General features: G+C 40.8%; 1 protein-coding gene across 2 annotated transcripts in view; it reads right to left on the reverse strand.

Moving 5' to 3' along the window:
- Positions 1-19,482, reverse strand: part of RAPGEF5 (Rap guanine nucleotide exchange factor 5) — a 161,068-nt gene that overhangs the window by 103,800 nt on the left and 37,786 nt on the right. For both annotated transcript variants that reach the window (XM_075083017.1, XM_075083016.1), the window contains exons 6-7: positions 18,739-18,805; positions 11,130-11,178 (exon numbers count right to left, since the gene is read on the reverse strand). In XM_075083017.1, coding sequence (XP_074939118.1) covers positions 11,130-11,178; positions 18,739-18,805 — 116 coding nt within the window. The remainder of the gene's footprint in view (positions 1-11,129; positions 11,179-18,738; positions 18,806-19,482) is intronic.

Consider the following 19,482-nt stretch of genomic DNA (forward strand, 5'->3'; position numbering starts at 1 on the left):
TTACCCACAGAGCAGCACCTCCACAATAAGCTGTTCTGTATGGCCCCAAACTGAAGGTAAATTAATTTTTTTGATGAGTAAGATTTTTAAAAGTCACATAATACAATGCAAATTATTTCATTTTAATACTTTGTCCTATTCAAAATAGCAGAATCTTTTACCCAACTGAAAGTGGCAAGGACAGTTGAAAAATTAATCTATACATAAACCAACTCCTGGAACCCGCTGCCTTGCAATCTTCCCAGAGGCTTTGCTGTATTGTGCTTTCTTCCTTTTCTATAAATGAAGTTTCTTCTTTCTACTCCTGGCTGCAAAGATAACCTTCCCAACACAAACCGAGCCACTAGCGTCATTCTGCTGCTGCAGCCAGCCAGACTGGAACAATAACACCAGGAGAGGTGTGAACTTCCTCCCTTTGGCTTAATAGAGTGTTAACTTTGAAAGCTAATTATTTAAATGCTTAAGAGAGGACTGCCATCACAGTTAACCATTTTCCTGCCGAACAGCAGGCAGGGACACACAACTCGCTCTGGGTGGCACCCACACGGCCATTCTAGGATACAAAGCGAGCTTAGCTCCCCATCACTGCTGCCTGTCCTGCACCCCCTGTATTTGCTATTCCCTCTCTGTACTACTGTAAAGCATCTGGGGTTTGTGGATTGGCAAAGGATTACTTTTAACCTGGCTGGGTTTGATGACTTGATCGAGAACAGAGCCCCCAGGCAGCAGGTAGAGCAGCGGACAGGGCACCCTGCAAGCCGGTGTTGCTCCCAGACCCCCTTGTGCCACACAACTCCAGCTTCCACCCTTGCTGTGAAGTCCAACTGCAGGACCAGAATTGCCTGCCTTTTGGGGATGGGGAGCCCATAAACGCTGCCCTTGGCAGACACATAGTTTGCCTCTGCACTGCCCTGGGCTGCTCCCAAGACCGAACTTGCTGAGCGCACGGGACTCCAGCTGCGCAAACACTGCCAGGCTCAGTGGCCCAGCCTGTGCACGGCCAGGAGTTCACTGTCCCCACAGCTGCTCCAGAGGCAGTTGTGCTCACCATGCAAAGGTCAGTCACCCCTTGGGCTACGTCCCTCATGTTTTCATGTTCCTTCCAAATGAGGGTGTTCATTTATTATCTAGTATTGTTCTTTAACGTGCTAACATCCTAGAACATCAAACCACTCTGCCCTTTGTAAGATTTCAGTCTTTCAGTACTGTGTGATCAAAATTCATATATGCATCTCTTTTCTCTAGCCAGTAAGCAAAAGGCACCTACGTGCCCTCTACAGATAGGATACCACCTTGGAAGTTGTTCAGAAGTAGGCTCTTCACCACAGAACTTTGTTTATTTGACAAGCCAACAGATTTTCACTGTCTCATCCCTGCAGGATGGTTATAGCCTGTTGTTCTGTCCCCGTCAAACCATCACTGTTGAAAAGACCTCAGGAATCTACAAGAATATTCCCCAAGGGAAGGCTCCAGTGCTCAGAATTGCCAGCAGCCTGCACCAGTTGATTTATCGTCAGCTGCTGGAAAGCTCACAACTTCTAGCATTCTTCTTATATCCCAAGTTTTTTGAGAGGCATGTTTCTTTTCTGTTTTGTTTTTTTTTTTTTTTTTCCAAAGGAAGTTGCTAGCATGAAACAAACAGCAAAAAAGCATTTTAAAAAATAATCACATAATTCTAAGCTAATTTCATGATTTTTGAAAACTTTATTGTTATTTTGAACAATGGAGCTTGTGGTATCTCTTGTTATTCTTTGTGGAGGGTATACAGCAAGCTCTAGAGAGGCTGGTTACTATGGCAGCTCTGAGCTGTTTGACAGTGCTATAATGTTTGCTGATGCTTATTAATTTATCAGAGTGGGAAAAAAATGAATAGCTCATACTGATACCACTGGGGAAACTAAACACCAAATCCTCTAGCTTACATAAGGCACTAGCGCTGAGCAGTGGAAAGGAAGATGAGCAGCAAGTAAATGCTTTACCAACCTCAGATTTGGGGACCATTTTAAGCCAGACCAGGTCCTCATGCATACTCCTGTATTTTCCAAGTCCTATTTCCAAATTAAAGGGGAAAAACCAACAATCACTGAATACCTCTGAAATCCCCAAAAGCTACGTATAAGAGGCAGTGATAATGCCAGGAATAAAACCCTCCAACTGAGAATTGGTTCCTTATTTACCATGAAACTGTAATCTTTTCCCAGAAATTACTGAAAAAAGAAAGCTCTTTAAGCTCATCCTTAACATGTTTCCTTTTATTAGCAATACAAAAATTGCCTTTGAGCTTTCTTATTCCTTTCCACTATTTCTGCATATATATATGCAAATTATTGTACAGATTTCCCTTCACTGAGTACACTACGTATCTCTGAAACAGTTGGCAGGCCCCTCGGGGGTGTTGCCCAGACAGCTGTGCAATCAGCTGAGTAAATCAGCTAATTAAAGAAACAAAGAAAATGCAAAAATTATTAAAGACAGGCTCCCGTTTACAGCATTGTTCAGCACCTTTGTATCTAAAAAAGCACAGCAAGCACGGGATGGAATAAAGGTGAATGGGGAAATGAACTACTGCACAAGTGACAATGATGCCATTTTCTCTCAAAGACTAATCTGGAATTCATTATATTTATGCTTTGTAGTTTAAATCAATTTAATATAAATTACTCCAGCATTTTATTTCATTTGAAAATGACAAAAGCATGAAATGTAATGTTGGTTTCGTAACTGATTTCTGTATGTAAAAAATGGTCATTAACTTCTGCTTGACCTTAGGTGTAGAACTAATATTGAATTTGCACAGAGGGTACTCATTATGCTGATCTAGTTTCCACGTAGAAAAATAAGTTCCCAAGGGTCCTAGTGCTACAAGCCATTTCTCAGATCTCAAATAGGAAACAGGACTCCCAAAAATGATGCAAAAACATTTCCTCTCATTGCAGAGTTTATCAAAAGGAACAGATAACAGCAAGGGTAGGAATCCACAATCTAAACAGAGCAAAGCCAGTGTGGTAAGAAAGGAGGCTAACAGATGTAGATTTGGTCCTGCTGATCCACATACCATTGAGGCACCGCTCCTTTCCACTGCATCTGCATGACCACAGGAAGGACAAAACTCAGTTTAAACGAGACTCAGGCCTGTCTATATTATATAGCCATTCTAAATTAAAAAATGAGCGTACCAAATAAACCCACTGCTGTTTCCCAACTCAGTCTGATAATGGCCAGGAGCCTTTGCTGCTATTCCTTCCACAGTATTGTACAACTGATTTTGTTAGGACGTTCTGTTTATCAGAACTGAAGCCTTTCATCTAGGTTTGAAGGCCCATATTTCATCCAAGGTGGTGGTGCATTAGAAGAACATAATTTGTAAAACACCTCTGGCTAAACAAGGGATTCATGTGATTCATGTGGCCAGGGGAGGTTTGGTTTTCAATGCCTGGCACTTTGTGGTACATACAAAGGAAAAGCCACATTTTACCCCGATTTTGCGAATATATGAACTCGTATAATTTTTTATCAAGGAGAAAAGTGGAAAATGAGTTGCAGACGCTGTAGGTTCACTACAGGAACACAGAAAAGCAATGTTCTTTGTAGCAACAGCAGCTCAAAGAAAACCATTCAACAGCTGAACGCAGAAAGCTTTAACTTTTACCCAGTGCTTTTAGACATTCATTCTTATGTGCATGGTATTTCAAATTTTAAAAAAACCAAGTAGCAGTGAAGGTATCTGTAGCAGTGTTGCCTGAAACAAGATGTTGGAAGGGTGGAGAAGGGCCCATTACATGATCAGCAGGCACAGGGAAAATGACTGCTGAGAAATGATCAAACAAGGAGGTACGGGCAGTCGCTGAGCAGGCTGGTGCAAAATGAAACACTGCTCCCTATTCCATGGAAACATCCTCTGGCCACGGCCAGGAAAGAAGCAGGAAACAAAGACGAGACTGAATAAATAAATTCTGTGAACCCTCTGTAAATGACTCTCCCAAAGCACTGGAAACAAAACATTCACCTGGGAATTGGTTTGGTTTTTTTTTGCACAATTGCTGTCTTTCCAACCTTACCGTACAATATCTTTTTGCATATGTGCAAAACATCTGTCACCTACACAGCTCTCCTGCATTGCTCATTTCTTCTATACAAGTGCCTTATAGATCACACAGAAAGAACTACACCTGAAGTTCTGCAACAACTGCAAAAACCAGACCATGAGCTGCCAAAATCTCTCTCAACGTAATTCCACCAGAGAGCTCTTTAGAGCCCTTTTCCTTCTTTTTCCAGACTCAGAGTCCATTCAGCTTTACACCAGCCGTTGAATACACTAAGGCTGGTGAGCGTAACTCTGTAGTCTGTTCACTGATGTTGCCCAGGCCACTTCCCACCCCCATCATTGCCCACGGTGGGCTCAAAGCAGGTGGTCACCGATTCAGCCACAGCACAGCAGAGCTCTGATTATGTGTGTTGTGCAGTGTTCCCAACCAGCCATACAATGAGCGCCATTCCCTAGGGCTAGAAGGGGTCTGATCATACCCTTCTGAAGCACTGCCTGTTTCTTGGTATGAATGATCTCAGGAGTAATGGAAGAATCCCAAGGGATGCAACAAGACATTGGTCCCTAGGCGTGGGCATTCCTTTCAATAAGGCATAAAGTGTTTAAAAAGGATCACTTAAAGAAGGCAACATGATTACCTCCCTTACTTCAAGGCATGAAATCCTTAAAGCGCACAACATAACTTTTAAAATATTCCTAGGCATGTTTTCAGGTGCAATTTTTATTTTGAATGTGTTTCAACTGGCTGAGAAAAAGTAAAGATGAAGTTACTGAGACCTACCAGAAGCATGACACTCCTGCACCTTTACTTTGAGCAGCCATTTCTCCAGGATGAATGCTATTAGTAACACTTGCAGTATAACTCTTATTCCACACATTTTGCTAAGTTTGACCCTTGTTTTAAAGAAGTGGATGGTTGGAAGAATTAAAAGTTGTAATGAAACAAGGTCTTACTCAAGTCAAGTAAATAAACCCACTGAAAAGAGACATAAGGGGACATAGAAAAGCAGTAAGATCCTACTGATATAACCTTTTCACACCCTTCAGACTTTCTCAATTTTTCTGCACACCTGCCTGGCACATGAATGCCACTTTATTCTGTAAACAGGAGCAAGTTTTTCATCCCTCTTTATGCCCTTTTTCAGTGGCATAAAAAGAGCTATAATAAACCGCACATATTTTACACCAGAGATATTGTATATCTGCTTGTTTCAAAATCTGTAAATTCAAAAGGTACTTAATAGGTTCAAGATTTAAGCACAATACTGAATTGCTCCATTCTTGAATGACCTTTGATCATGTATTTGTAACCTCATTTTTCAAGTATGTGCACAAATCTAATTTGAATTCACAGTGATTTTCATGGTCTATATAAAAACTACACAAGTAAATAAAACTAAGGACATAACATAGGGCATTCATGGAGCACCAAATGACAATGTTTTTGCTAATTATTGTGGAGTAAAGTTACCAAGAAGTCTCACAAGGATCTGTGCTACTTGGGGAAAAGGTCTGAATGGTAAAAGATGCAGCTTCCTGAGTTAACTAAGCTGATAAAACAGCTTAATGCTGCCAAAAGGGTCTTACTGGGCTCCTTCCCACATCCCTCCACCTCCCCACCCTGATAAGAAGCTGCCACCCTCACTTTGTGCCAACTCCAGCACGTGCTGCTGCAGTACTGCATGCTGCTCTGGCTGCCCCATCTCAAAAGTAATATAGTAGATGTGGCAAAGATGATGAGATTTAATGGAATAGATTTGATATGAGGAATGACTAGCGATTAAGTCTGGAAATGTCACAACTCACAGAGGTATGACAGAGGTGCACAAGGTCCTGAATAGTATGACAATGAACTAGGAATGGATTATTCACCACTTTCTGTCACCAAAGAACTGTATTACAACAGAGTGAGGGAATGTGTTTAAAACAAACAAGAACAAATACACTTTCACATGAAGGTCAGGAGTATAAGCAGGCTGAAAAAGCAATTTGATAAATTAATGAAGAAAAGGCCCACCAAGGGCTGCCTAACACAACAGCGTGGGTACAGCAAAATCCCTCTAGCACAGACTGGTAGATGCTGAGTATGCACATCAGAAGGACTGTTTGTACTTGCTCTGTTTCTCTGCTCTAAGCATCCCCCTACTCATCACTCACAGTAGGATCAGAGCTGGATGGACTTTTAACCTGACCCAGCCTGGCTGTTCTCATGTTTTTAACGGGGCTGACATTGCCTGGAGTGTGTTCGAGTCAAGTCATGCAATCAGCTCTGACAGCAGTGCTGTAGAGGTGGCGCGGTGGCTGAGAAGAGGAATAGCTGTTCACAGCTTGTTTTTCATTCACGTCCACAAAGCTCAAGCCCCAATGACTGTTTAATATTGAAATGTCTGCCCTAAAATATAAATACTAGGCAAATCCCATAGGCAGTTAAGTCCTGACAGAAGCAATACAAAAGAAAAGGGGAAGGGTGGATATGGATACGTATATGTCAGAATAGGGCAGAGGTAATCCAGAAGATCTCAAATATAAAAAGTTAATATGTTGCAAAAGTCATATTTATTATAAGTAAAATGTAAATGACCCATTTAAAAAAAATTAATAGAACTTGTCAATTTAAGAATGGCATGACTAAAAAGTATCTAACTATATTGTGGAAACATGAATATCTTTCTTACGAGGGAGCAAAACCACACACAAGTGCCAGGGCTTTTGTGGCTGCCCTGCCCTTCCCAGTGGGAGGGAGAAGCATCCACAGCCCTGCCGCTGCTCCGGCAATGCCTGGGGAGAAGCTGCAGTCACCCTCTTCCCACATCACTGATACTCTGTCAGCTATTGTCTTAATTAGCCCCTGTATTCAGAAACCCAAAGACCAGAGCCATGCTTTTACTAATGGCCCTTTGCATGAATAAAGTTATAGAAATTCCTTTATACATAAAGTTAAAGGAATTTGCTCAATGATGCCATGGGGTGCAGCTAGGTTCATGCACAGAGATGCAAGGCATCTTGTTTGTGGATGGGATCACCACCAGTTCAGAGCATCTACCTGACAGATTTTGATCAGTTCAGATGTACCTGTATAGTTACGCCACCAGCTAAAGCCTCCAGCCTTAGGCTATTTGCTGCTTTTATCCTTGTTTTAGCTACCACCTCTAACACATAAGAAACATGTCATGAGCCATGACAAGCAATTGAGATAAATGCCAACCCCTGTAAACCTTCAGATGGGAGGCTGCATTTCTGTTATGTTTCAGCACATTTGTGGAAGCCATCAGTTACTTGCTTCCCCAAGACCTTTTACCAAACCAAGGAAGACAGCATTTAATATATTTATTTCTAAGGTTAAGCAAGAACAATTTTAATGCATTTTTATAAGCCACAGAGAAGTGCTCCTCTTAGGTCACCTTTATCATGAGAGCTTTATTCTAATGAAACATAAACGTGCTTTCTAGTCAACAGTGTTACTGAGGTCCGTCAAAGCTTCAGGATTACAGACGTTAATTTTACCCTTTTTTTAGTTTTATATGTGAAGAAGCTGAAAATGCTGAGGTCCCTCTGCATGAGGGCTCTCAAGTACCCCTCTAACAGCTTATGCCTTGCTATCAGAATGGTATACTTGCAGTACACATCTGAAATATGAAAACAGAGCTTTTTTTCCACAGCACAGAAGGTTTTCATTTTTCAGGTTCTGCATTTTTCCTTCAGCCATCTGTCAGTTTTATGTGTTTCTCATATTATTTTACCCCACAATAAAACCAGAACACCACCTCTTGGGGAAAGGCATTCTCCCCCACACCCTACTGACTTTTTATTTTCTGGTAGCTGACATTCTCCATCAAGTCAGATCCTGTACTAGCAAGAATTTGATACTCTGCCCTACCCCACAGCAGGCTCAGGTCTCTACCCTGGTTTTCAAAGCATTTTGTCAGTAGATACAGTGTTTAAATCTCTGAGGCAGCCATTCTGGCCCAAGAACTGAAATAGTTGTAATTACTACTTCTTGTATACATATACTAGGTAGCAAACCCAAGCTTCATTTAAACAAAAATAAACCGTTTCACCCAGGTAACCAAAGGCAATATTTCCCCCCTCCAAGCATAGCAAACCATCCTAGTTGGACCCTCTTCACATCTTGCAGAGGGACCTGTGGTGTTTGTGGGCTTGTATAGCACTTCCCATGCAATACAACCCGGTAATTACTAGAACAGTCCTAGGCATGTAACATGAAAGCTTTAATCAGACAGTTTTTCTAGCACAATTAAATCACTGTGAAGTGCCTCTCTAAGGGCAGAGGTATATCCAGAAATTAAAGTAATTCAGGAACAAATTACACAGTCCTTGCATTAAGCAAGAATACTCTTCCCCCCTCCCCGCCTTGTTTTAGCTAGTTAGCGCTAACCAGCTATCTAGAGGAAATATTTTGAAATGGTGTAATTTAAAAACCACCAAAGCATCAAAAACAGTGCAGGAACTTCTGCACAGCAGCTTTGGCTTTTGGGCTGCCGATCTCTAGGAAAGCTTTTGGTTAATGAACCCATTATCCACTGCAGGCCGGTCCCAGCCAGCAGGTTAGGACTGTGCCCATCGCCTGCGCTCCAAACTCGTGAATCCCAGGGTGGATGAGCCAGACACCCACGCCGTTCACACCAGCCTGGAAGCCACCCAGGGCAGCTGGCCCAATAGCCATGTTCCACTCTTTTCATGCCAAAATAAGCTCTTTGTCTGATCTTTGTTGGTTTATTTCCTGGAATTATACAGAGTCTTGGAGAGGGTTAGAGGAACATTATCTTTGAAAGATATTGTGGCTTTTAGCTCCAGAAGTACTTTCTCTGAAATATGCTTCACTTCGCCAGGCACAGCATACCGTAGCTTGATTGCCAACAGTAACTGCTACGCTGTGAATTTAAGCATCAGCAATAAAATAAAAAAGCATAATAATCAACCACCCTAATTTACTCTGCTCCTACTGTAGTAAAGGCATTAACTTAAATTAGACCTTACAGTTATGCCTGATCATGTAGCCATTTTTTACAGTTGTCCAAGATGAGGCATAAAGAAATGCAAATTTCAACAACAAGCATGCACTAGTTAAACTGACTAGAGAGGTATCTTTTGTTCAGATCTAAACTGATATTTTAAGTGTTTACATTAATGTATTAGGAAAGGCTGGTCAGCACTTCAAAGCTCTATAGGGAGCTTTGTGATTTTTTAACTAAACTATTTCTAACCTGCTCAATGTGGGTTGCAATTACATTAGTATAAAGGAGAGTCCAAGAGTTATCCTTCTTTCCCATTTTCATCTCCTGCAGCTCATTCCTAATCCAAGCCCCATCTCACCTTCTACTGACAAAATTGTTTATGTAGCCATCCACTGAAAGGAAATGAGAGGCTAATTCAGGTTAAAATCAACTCTTTTGGAGAATGGAGGTTTTTATTTATTACCAGTAGCAGTAGTAATATTTGCCAATACAACTGCTGAGAAGCTGGGAAAGAAATTTCTTAGAACTGTATATAAGCACTAAGTAAAACAGTACACTGCACCATGCTCTTAGCTCATTTTACAGCAAAACAAAAGGTTACCTTGAGCCCTTCCTTAAAACAGCCTGTTTTTCTCTGCGCTGAACCAGAGCAGAATCATTTCCATGTTCAGCCATTATAATTCAGGTGGGATGGGGGTGATACCGGGTAAGGGCAAGCAGCTGAGGGGTGTTAACACTGTATACTAATACAGCAGTTTCAGAAGCAAAGCTATTACACAGAAGCAATTTAGGTCTGAATTCACACTTGAATTTGTGTTTATTTTCTGCAGATTACATTTACAGATGACTGTGGATATAACCTATGGGTACTTCTATTTCCAGACAAAAATGCATCAAACTGTGTCTACAATATTTTTGTAATACTTACATTTTCACAAGAAAATATTTGCAGGTATGCCAGCCACATCGTCTTGGTGCCTGCAGCTTAAGATACCGTGTTGTGTGTAGTGTGTGTGTTGTGTGTAATAATTTCTGTGCTGTAGTTGCAAGCCACAGAGAGACAGGTACAGATATTATGACGCAATATTATTAACAGGTCAGAAAGCAGCTCAAAAAGTGCAAGATCTGTAACCTCAGTTTCTAGCAAAATTGCTGAAGATCACAAGAAATGCTCAGTGAAAATGCTCCCAAAGACCTCTATGGCTTTGGGAACATGCCAATAATTTAAGACAACACCACCTCTGTTTTACTCTAGAAATACATTCAACTCTCAGTTTGCCCTTGCTGCAGATGAACTGCACTGCACGTGAAGACACCAGAGAGTTAACCCTGTATAGAGCCAGGTCTGGCCAAGTAGGTCTTGTTAGTTCCTGCGCAGTGCGCAGAAAATACAGCTCTCTTGCTTCCACTCCAGCTCAGCAACGCAGATACCTTCTGAAAGAGGCTGTGCTACCAAACCCTGACAGGGCTGAGATGACCACATATTTCAGTGCCTTTGCACTGTGTCGCCAGCATTTGCTGTAAAAGCTTACACTGCTAGACACTTTCTATTATCCATTTGCCTTTCCCCTTCTACTACCCTGATAACAGGGACTTGCCTCTATAACTATACGGATGTACAGACAAGTCTCCAGGAAAGAACGTCTTCATTCATGACGTTGTCCTTTTGATTTAGCATAAAGAAATGCACCTGACTGGGCAGGTAAAACACAGCAAAGATGGCATGAGATACTGGGCCATAAAAGAAAACATAGGAAAATTATCAACTTACTTGTCTTAAATGTAAGTCAAATAAAGACATAAGCTTCTCTTATAAAGTGCAAGCCCAGAGAAAGCAGTGATTTTGGCCAGAAAGAGACCCAAGTTCACATCCAACTGTAACACTCCGATTTTATCAGCTAGGTCATTAGACGTGACGAGCTAGGGGAAGCGAAGCTTGACAGTAATTGCACTGTGCTATATACACAGATTCTCCAGTGAGAGAGGAGCGAGGTCTGCTATCTTTGCTTCCCCATGTTAAGAAGACAGCAATGACAATTCAAATATTTCAATAAATGACAAAAGGGAACAGCATTACAAAAGCCCCTCTAAAGCCCAGCCTGACTCACCTGACTTCCTTGCTTTCAAGGCAATGACAGCAGCCAGTTCTCTCTGTACCTAAAATACAAGGAAAGGAAAGGATGGTTATAGTTACTAGCACAGTCAAACAAAACAAAATGCAACCCTGGTTAGATACCAGCTATCAATCCTTTGGAGCAGTCAACTGCACATGGAATTATGCAGGTACTTGGTTTTGAAACTACAGTCACTTTTCCTAGCAAATCTATTTCATTTTCAGCTGGGAATTCTGTAAAAACAATTTTTTTTTTCACCTTAATTTCATGTAAATACTGCACATTCCTTAGGGAGAGGGCAATTCAGTAGCCCAACTTGTAATTTATTTGCACAGCATATCTCTTTCACAAGCACACACTCGAAGCCTCTTCCTTTCCTTGTTAAACGTTTATTTTGCCTCTGCTGAGCATACTGTAATGCTGGATTTATTGTGTGATGCCAGCAAGTTCTTCCATACTGAGGTTTGGCTGAGGTTCCCTTATATAATTGGCATTTGCTTTTTGGAGCTTTCAGGAGGAAACAACCTCTCTTAATAGCACAGCTGAGCCTTTCAGGACCAAAATTTAGCTTGAGATGAACATGCAAAAGTAAGAGCTATCTGATTTCCAGATTTACAGGCTATCTCACTAGTCTGTGATGAAACAGCCTTGCCATGCTAGCCAGCTCTCTTCCTCAGCCTCTCATCTCTGCATCCTTTGTATTTTCCCTATAATCTCTACATGACCAGCTACTGTCCCTTTAGCCACTTCAACTCTACACCCACTTCTCTCCATAGGTCTTTTCCTATCAGTAAAATTCTGTATTATGCATTATTTTTATGCTTCATGTTTCCTCACTGCCATTGTCTGTCCCATTGCAGCTGCTTCAAGTGCCCTGCACTTGCCATACAGCTCCCCAGACACTCTCCCCTGCATACACCTCAGTTCTTCCCTTTCTCTGCCCCATCTACTCTCTCAGAATCTTCTGTACACCCCTCAGCTTCTTCCAATTCCCTAATTTTCCCAAGACAGCCTGTCTTTAGAAAAAAAAAATATGATGGGACTTTCCAACTGGTTTTCTAGGGATTGTCTTACCTCTCTGTAGAAACTTTCCTGCACTGCATGCTAGCCATCTTGTCTAACAGGCCTATGCAGAGCTCAAGGCTATTCTGCAGTGGGAGTTGTCACATCCAGTGTCTGAGAACACCATTCACAAGACATGTGGTATGAATATGGAATACGGCACAAAGCCCATGAAGGATCTCCAAAGTAACACCATTACTAACAACTGTCAGCATCCCACTCTCACAACTCTGAAGAAAAGTTTGAAAAAGTGAAACAAGAATAGTTAATGTTATATTGGTCTGAGCAGAAAGACAAAATCACTGAGGACATCTCAGTACAATGGTAACTCCAGCATCCGCTGGCCAGATACTCAGCAGCCACCCAGCAGTACATTCTACGTGTGGCAAAAGGCAGTCATACCAGAGGCCACATCCTTCCTCTGCTTGCATCTTTCCTTCCCTTGTGGTAAAGGACCAGAGACCATTTTTTTTGCTGTCCTTGCAAGGTAGAAGGATCTTTTCTACTCCTTGATGCTGCCCCACTGAGAGGGACAGAGTTTTCTGCCACTCCAAGCAGGAAAATATTAAGGCAGTGCCACAGTTTTCTTAAACGTCATCCTGTTTCCAGCACAATTGTGCAAGCTGGCAGTATTACCTTCCCTTCCTTCCTTCCTGTACACTCATTCCCATGTCTAGAGAACCGTTAATCATGGTTAATGTAAGCATAAACTGCAAGTAAGATGGGAAAGAACAGTTCTGTGAAAAAACAACTTGTGTGCTTGCTTGCTTGCAGCAATTAATATACTCTAGATATAATAAATACAAGCTATCCAGAGTTAGAGTAGGATTCTCAATAAAAGCCCAAGATATTTATGAATTACATCACCACGACTCTTGATGGCTAAACTGGTCAGACCCTCTCCCATCATTAAACTTAGCAGGAGGTACCAATGTCGATGTCCCAATCCTGGTCTATTTTCTCAGGTTACTGACAGTAAAAAGCAGTGCACTGATGTATCATCTTTATCTTTTAGCATTTAATAAATACGTTATCTCAAGATGAGCCTTAGGAGACACTACAGTCTGTGACAGTTGTAAACATACCAATAAACCAAATCAAACAATTGAAAAATGTAGATCTCTGACTCTAAAGAAAAGCCCATCTTCTCAGAAGAAAAAGCCACATTGTGGCATCCTGCGGTTGTATTTGCAGTATCAGTTTTGCTTAGAAGGTGACACTTTTCAAGCTTGAAAGACAGTGCTAACATCGCAGGCAATAAAAAGGCTGTTTTTCTGTGTTTTGTCTATGTTATGGAAAATATCTAATTGTTTTCTCTGTACCAGGAATACAAGTGGCATATTACTTAATCTGAGCAAAATTGTTCAGATAAAGCAGGAGAAAAAAAAAAGATGTTCCTCTAGTCTTAATATTAAGCAAACATTCCTTCATCGATGGGTTTCATCCTTACGGTCTGAGCCCCCTCTCATAAGACTCAATCAGATCACAAAGAATTGGTACTGCTGAGCATCCTGCTGGATTTGCCTGGTGTCCCCAGGTTTTATAATCTATATGCTTTTCTCTATTTTAACGTAAATGTACCCGACATCTCTGCTGGACGTGCAATTCCTATGCATCACTACACTGATGGAAATCGGTGTACAGCATTCATTCCTCACTGCACACGTGCTACACATTATCATACTTCTTCCTAATAGGATTTCAGTTACTGCCTGTTTGACAAAATCGATAGCTGCACATCACATTGAAGATAATAATGTGGACTCAAAGTAAAATACACGTTCAAACAAGAGTTATGCCTACCACAATAAATTGAGATATTAAATACAAAAAATTGGTTTATACGTATAGCTTGCCACTACAAAGCTAATGCCATCTAAATAGTATCCCATTTTGAGTAGCTTTTCAGATGTCAAAACTGATGCAGTTTAAAGGCCAGCTTACCACACAGTTTTTACAGAAACATTATGGAAGTCTGAAAGAGAACATTTCGAGTGTGTTGCTGGTATGTTACCACATCTTAATAAGTTTTCTTTTTGCAGTGTGAAAGAGCAAGAGTGTGCAGAGAGTGGTACCCACATATACTTCTGCTTGATTAAATACAAATGTCATATTTATATAGTGACTTTTCTCATCTTCAAAGGACAGAGGTAGAGATTTTTCAAAAGTAAATGACAACTACTGTTCTTTTCTTATCCATGAATCTGGACATTTTTTCATAGAAGGCAGAGTTGTGCATCTAGTAGACGATGCATACCACATCTACTTTTTTACCCTCTCTTTTTTGTACCTATAGTAGTCTTCTGTGAAACAGTATTCTAGATACCAATGTGCCAAATAGGACTTCAGACCTAGACGCAAAGTGGCAATCCTTACAGAACTTCAAAGTGTAATCCTGCAACAAAAAGCTCTAAACAGGAGGGTTTTAAAAAATAAAAGACTCTAGATCATATTTCTGCATCTTAAGTAATGATTGTTTGATGGACTCCAAATAAAAGTAGTACCAGAAAACTGTATTTCCCAGATACACTGCATTAACATCTGATATTCTCTTCTGTCCATCACAAAGTAAGGTAAGAGCTTTGCAATGGAAACACTCATAGCCATCCCACTGTGCTCCGGTTTTAGCAGACAAGACATTGAATATGAAGCTGCTCTTTAGGACATGACATTGGATGCATGACAGCTCCAGAATGCTTCTTTAAACCCAGCAGTAATCATTGCATTTTCTTAAAAATTAATGACCAAAAAGATTATCTGATGCAAACATATTTCAAATGGCACTTTGCACTGCTTGCATGTCAGCTGCCTTTACAATTTAAGTTTGATGGTGTTGTCAGTGCCTCGTCGTAATGGCGCATATGATATGAACATATAATTCAATAGGCTCCATTCAATTATCTTGACTGACTCTGCTTCTTCCATCATAGAATAAAGCATACAGAAAAAGTGAGACACCCAACAAGGTAGTTTCTTATCTTTTGTATCTGACTCTGCTCTTAAAAGAGGTGTATTCCATACATTATGCACAAGTTAAGATGATAAAGAAGCCTCTGTAGTATTTCCCCACTGCCCTTCTGCCTTGGCATCATTCACCACAGCTGTTGCTATTTTATTCTACAATCTCCATAACCATTGTTTAAAACCAAGAGTACGTTTCCCTAACTAGTCACAAATCGTGCACTGAATGTGAAAAGTAGAACTCTACAAGAGAAGCAACACCTGGTAACAAAAAGCAGTAGGGAATAAGTTATAAGAGAAAGACCAACAAAGAAAGTCAGGCTACAGTAAAGAAAAAGAGGTGGAGAGAGGAATTCATCAAACTTGTACAGATGCCTGTGTTTGTGCTAGTCACTCTATAAACCCTTCATAGAGAGTGCATACCTTACCAGCAGAGCCTAAGGTATGACTGTTTTTCCCTAAAGTAGACTTTCAAAATGAATCATTCATTCAGCATCCTAAAAGTGCTTGTTTCTGCTCCCTGGCTCTCAGGACTGCCTGGGGAAGCTAGCTCAGACGTAGATGCCTGCCTTATGGCCAATTATATTTAGGTGAGGTGAGTTCCACCCTCTGCAACAACAATAGCTTTTATAGAGTTACAGAAATATATCATTAGACTTTACATGCATGCACGCTTACAGTTTTTCCTGTGCTTTCGGAACAGATTCCTCCGACGTTACTTGGGCTGGATCTTCACAGCCAGTTTAGGTTTGAAAATTTGGGAATTTAATCCCCAAAAAAAGAAAAGCTGATGCAGAATTATCCCTCTGACCTGACACAGAATGTTTTATTCCATTACAAGAAAAGCAAAAAGAAAAGCAGAAGAGAGGGTGGTACTATCAACACCAATGGGATTTGAACCTCCAAACCTAGAAATGTACAAAAAAAGTAAACTCTAATCCCTGACTGCTTTAGTGCTGGGCCGGAAGTAAGGTTTGGTTTGGGTTTGTTTTCTCCAGTTCTGAAACACTGGTCTGAAGAATATTGTGAACAGGATTCTGAATTACGAATTCTTCAAGAAAGACTTGTTTGATTCTGTACAAAAATATGTAAACATTCAGTGAGCCAAAAAGCAAGACAGTGCGTACACATTTCCAGTCACGGCTAATACCTTCACTTTTAGTTCCCAGCTCTTGCTCACAGGACTCTTTTCCATACAAATTGTGAGGCTGGCAGGAAAAAAAAAAAAATTAAAAAAGAGACGCTGTATCCTGGCGAGTCCAGCCCTCTGCAGAGTGGTGCAAGCTGAGGGTTCAAATTCCCTTGGGACACTTAAAGGCTCTCCATAAACTCACAGTCCTAGTCTACTGTATGGAGGAAAAGCAATATTCTGCAAGGATAAGAGGGAGAAGTTCATATACAGATGTTAATATTTGGAGTATTTTGCTCTGGTCTTATGTCTTTTCTCCAGGGTTAGACTAGAAAATTGTTACAGAGAGCCTACGCAGTTTTGTGGAAAATCAGAAAATGCAGGAGAAAAGATCAGTCTTTTTGACACCACCATGGCAATCTCAGGCCATCTGGAGATACAACTGCCTAATTTTTCTTTCACTAGTTAGCTACAGCAATAAAATGGTACATTTAAAAAAAAAAACAAAACACCAAACCACCACTGTCCGTGTGCCCTGCTGCTGGAATCATGCAGGATGTAGTTCAAAGGTTTGACCTTGCAAGCTAGATGTGAAGCTTTTTGAACTCACTGTCAATTCCTCACATATTTAAGGATATGCATTTTACTCAAGTGTATCCAGCAACAGTTAGATCCAGTTCTTAAACTCAGAAAGTCACTTTGTTTTATTGAGTGCTTCCTTTGAGGGGTGAAGGTTTGAGGGATATTGGCAACATTTTATAAAGTTGATAGTTTTGTGGGTTTATAAAGAGATATAACTTTGCAAAAAGTATTTGATGTTTTTCTGTTTTTTTTTCTCTCTACAAACTAAAAATGGAGGATACTGAGGTTCTGGGTTCTTTCATTACCAGTTAGGAAAAAAGGTAGCGAAAACAAGGAATTTGAGTACTGACAAAATAAAAAAAACACCCCAATTTTAAAACACAATGTCTTATTCTAAAACACAGTTTCTAATGTCATACATTTTATATTATTTTTGGATAAGATTGAGCATGCAGAACCACTGGCTTTCCAAACACGATATAAAATGTCTTTTGTAAAGACGTCTTTACAAAAGATAGCATGAATTCTCCTTCCCTTCCATTTTTCAGCAATTTCAACATAGTACTTTATTCATTTTACTTCAAATAGCTCTTATCCTCATGTCTTTTTCATTACAACTTCACCCTGCTTGGTTCACTTTCATCTCCGTACTTTCTCATATCCGAAACAGAACTAGGATAATTCCATGTTTTGCTGATACCATGATTTAGGTGTGATGTTCACAGAACCATACATTCACAGAATAGTTGAGGTAGGAAGGCACCTCTGGAGGTCATCTGATCCAAACCCCTGCTGAAAAGCAGGGTCAGCTAGAGCAGGTTGCTCAGGTCCATGTCCAGCTGAGTTCTGAACATCTCCAAGCATAGAGACTCCACCACCTCCCCAGGTAACCTGTTCTCCTGTTTGATCACCCTCATGGTAAATAAGTTTTTTTCTTATATTTAAGTAGAATTTTTGAATTTCAGTTTGTGCCACTGGTTCTTATCCTGTCACCAAGAAAAGCCTGGCTCTGTCTCCTTTATTCCCTTCCATCATGTATTTATACACATCGATAACGTCTTCCCATAGCCTTCTGTTCTCCAAGCTCAACTCCCAGTTCTTGGAGCCTCTCCTTGTAAGTCAGATACTCTACTCTCCTGATCATCTTCAGGGTCATTCGCATATGTGCCTGTACGACCATGTACCTCTTGTACTGGGAGTTCAGAACTGGACCCAATACTCCAGATGTGTCACATCACTGCTGAGTAGAGGGGAACGATCACCTCCCTTAGCCTGAGGGTAACACTCTTACTAATGCAGCCCAGGAAGCAGCTGGCTTTCTTTGCCACAAGGGCATGTTTCTGACTCATGTTCAACCTGCTGTCCACCAGGACCCACAGGTCCTTTTCTGCAAAGCTGCTTTTCAGTCAGTCAGTTCCCAGGCTGTAGAGGTGCATGAAGTTATTTCTCCCAGATGCAGGACCTTGCATTGCCCTTTGTTGAGCTTTGTGAGATTCCTGCTGACCCATCTCTTCAACCTGTCAAGGTCCCTCTGAATGGCAGCACACCCATCTGGTGTATCAACCATTCCTCCCAGCTTTGCATCATATGCAACGTTGCTGAGGGTGCACTCTGTACCATCGTACAGATTACATTAGATCAAGTGAATCTAGCTTAACCTTCTGAAGTCCTGTCTGTTTGGTTTTAATCCATCTGGTTTTAACCGCTTTGGAATTGCACACTAAGACCTCAGTAAAGCCTCCTCCTTTCAGAGACAAAAAAGTACTTTGCATTACAAACACCTGTTCACTAAGTCTTCAATTTGAAAGGATCCAAAACACGACAACATTTCAGACATGATCAATACAAACTTTGATGCAGTGACCTTACCGCAGAAGTGAGACGAGCGAGAATTTCAGCATTGGTTTCTGCCGTATCTTCTATTTTTTGATCAGGCCTTAAAAAATAAAAATAAGATTTTATTATTTCTTTCATTCTGTTTCAACATCTTTTGATTCCTTGAAAGCAAGGAACTGTGTAGCCACAGGCACTAATGTAAAAGGGCTTTTGAGATTCCACATCAAAATGATGACTGCGACATGTCAATAATTAATTGTGTCAGTAACAACAGAGTACACCCCTTTGCCCCTTGCTGTCAAGAAGTCTTTTGATTGGACTAATGTAAAACAGTGAGAGAATTCTTCAGCTATAAAAATATCATGAAGAACTGAAGAATGCAGGACCCTTGTAGCTCAGAGTTGCTTATCTGAATGCATATTTTGTTCTGCTAAAAACATACTCCAACAGAGCAAAGAGTTTTCCATCTGCCCACCACCCAGCTTTGCTAAGGTGTGGAACACCACCCAGGAAATGCAAGCTCACATAGATAAAAGCAGACAACATCAAAATCTTTATGTGATACGTGAAGTTTGATATTTTAAAAAAAATAGGTGAAAATGAAAATAATACATGTAAGAAGCCATAAATTAGCAAACTAAAGCAACGGCCAAGAACACTGTTAGGTTGTCTTGACAGTTACTCACAAGACAGAGACACCTAATGAGTCTTTGCAAAAGCAGGGCAGTGCAGGAAGAACCCTTCTGGTAACTGTCACAGAAGTCTGGCCCATGTGGA

Source organism: Phalacrocorax aristotelis, chromosome 2 (genome assembly GCF_949628215.1).
Source record: "Phalacrocorax aristotelis chromosome 2, bGulAri2.1, whole genome shotgun sequence".
Classification (NCBI taxonomy): domain Eukaryota; kingdom Metazoa; phylum Chordata; class Aves; order Suliformes; family Phalacrocoracidae; genus Phalacrocorax; species Phalacrocorax aristotelis.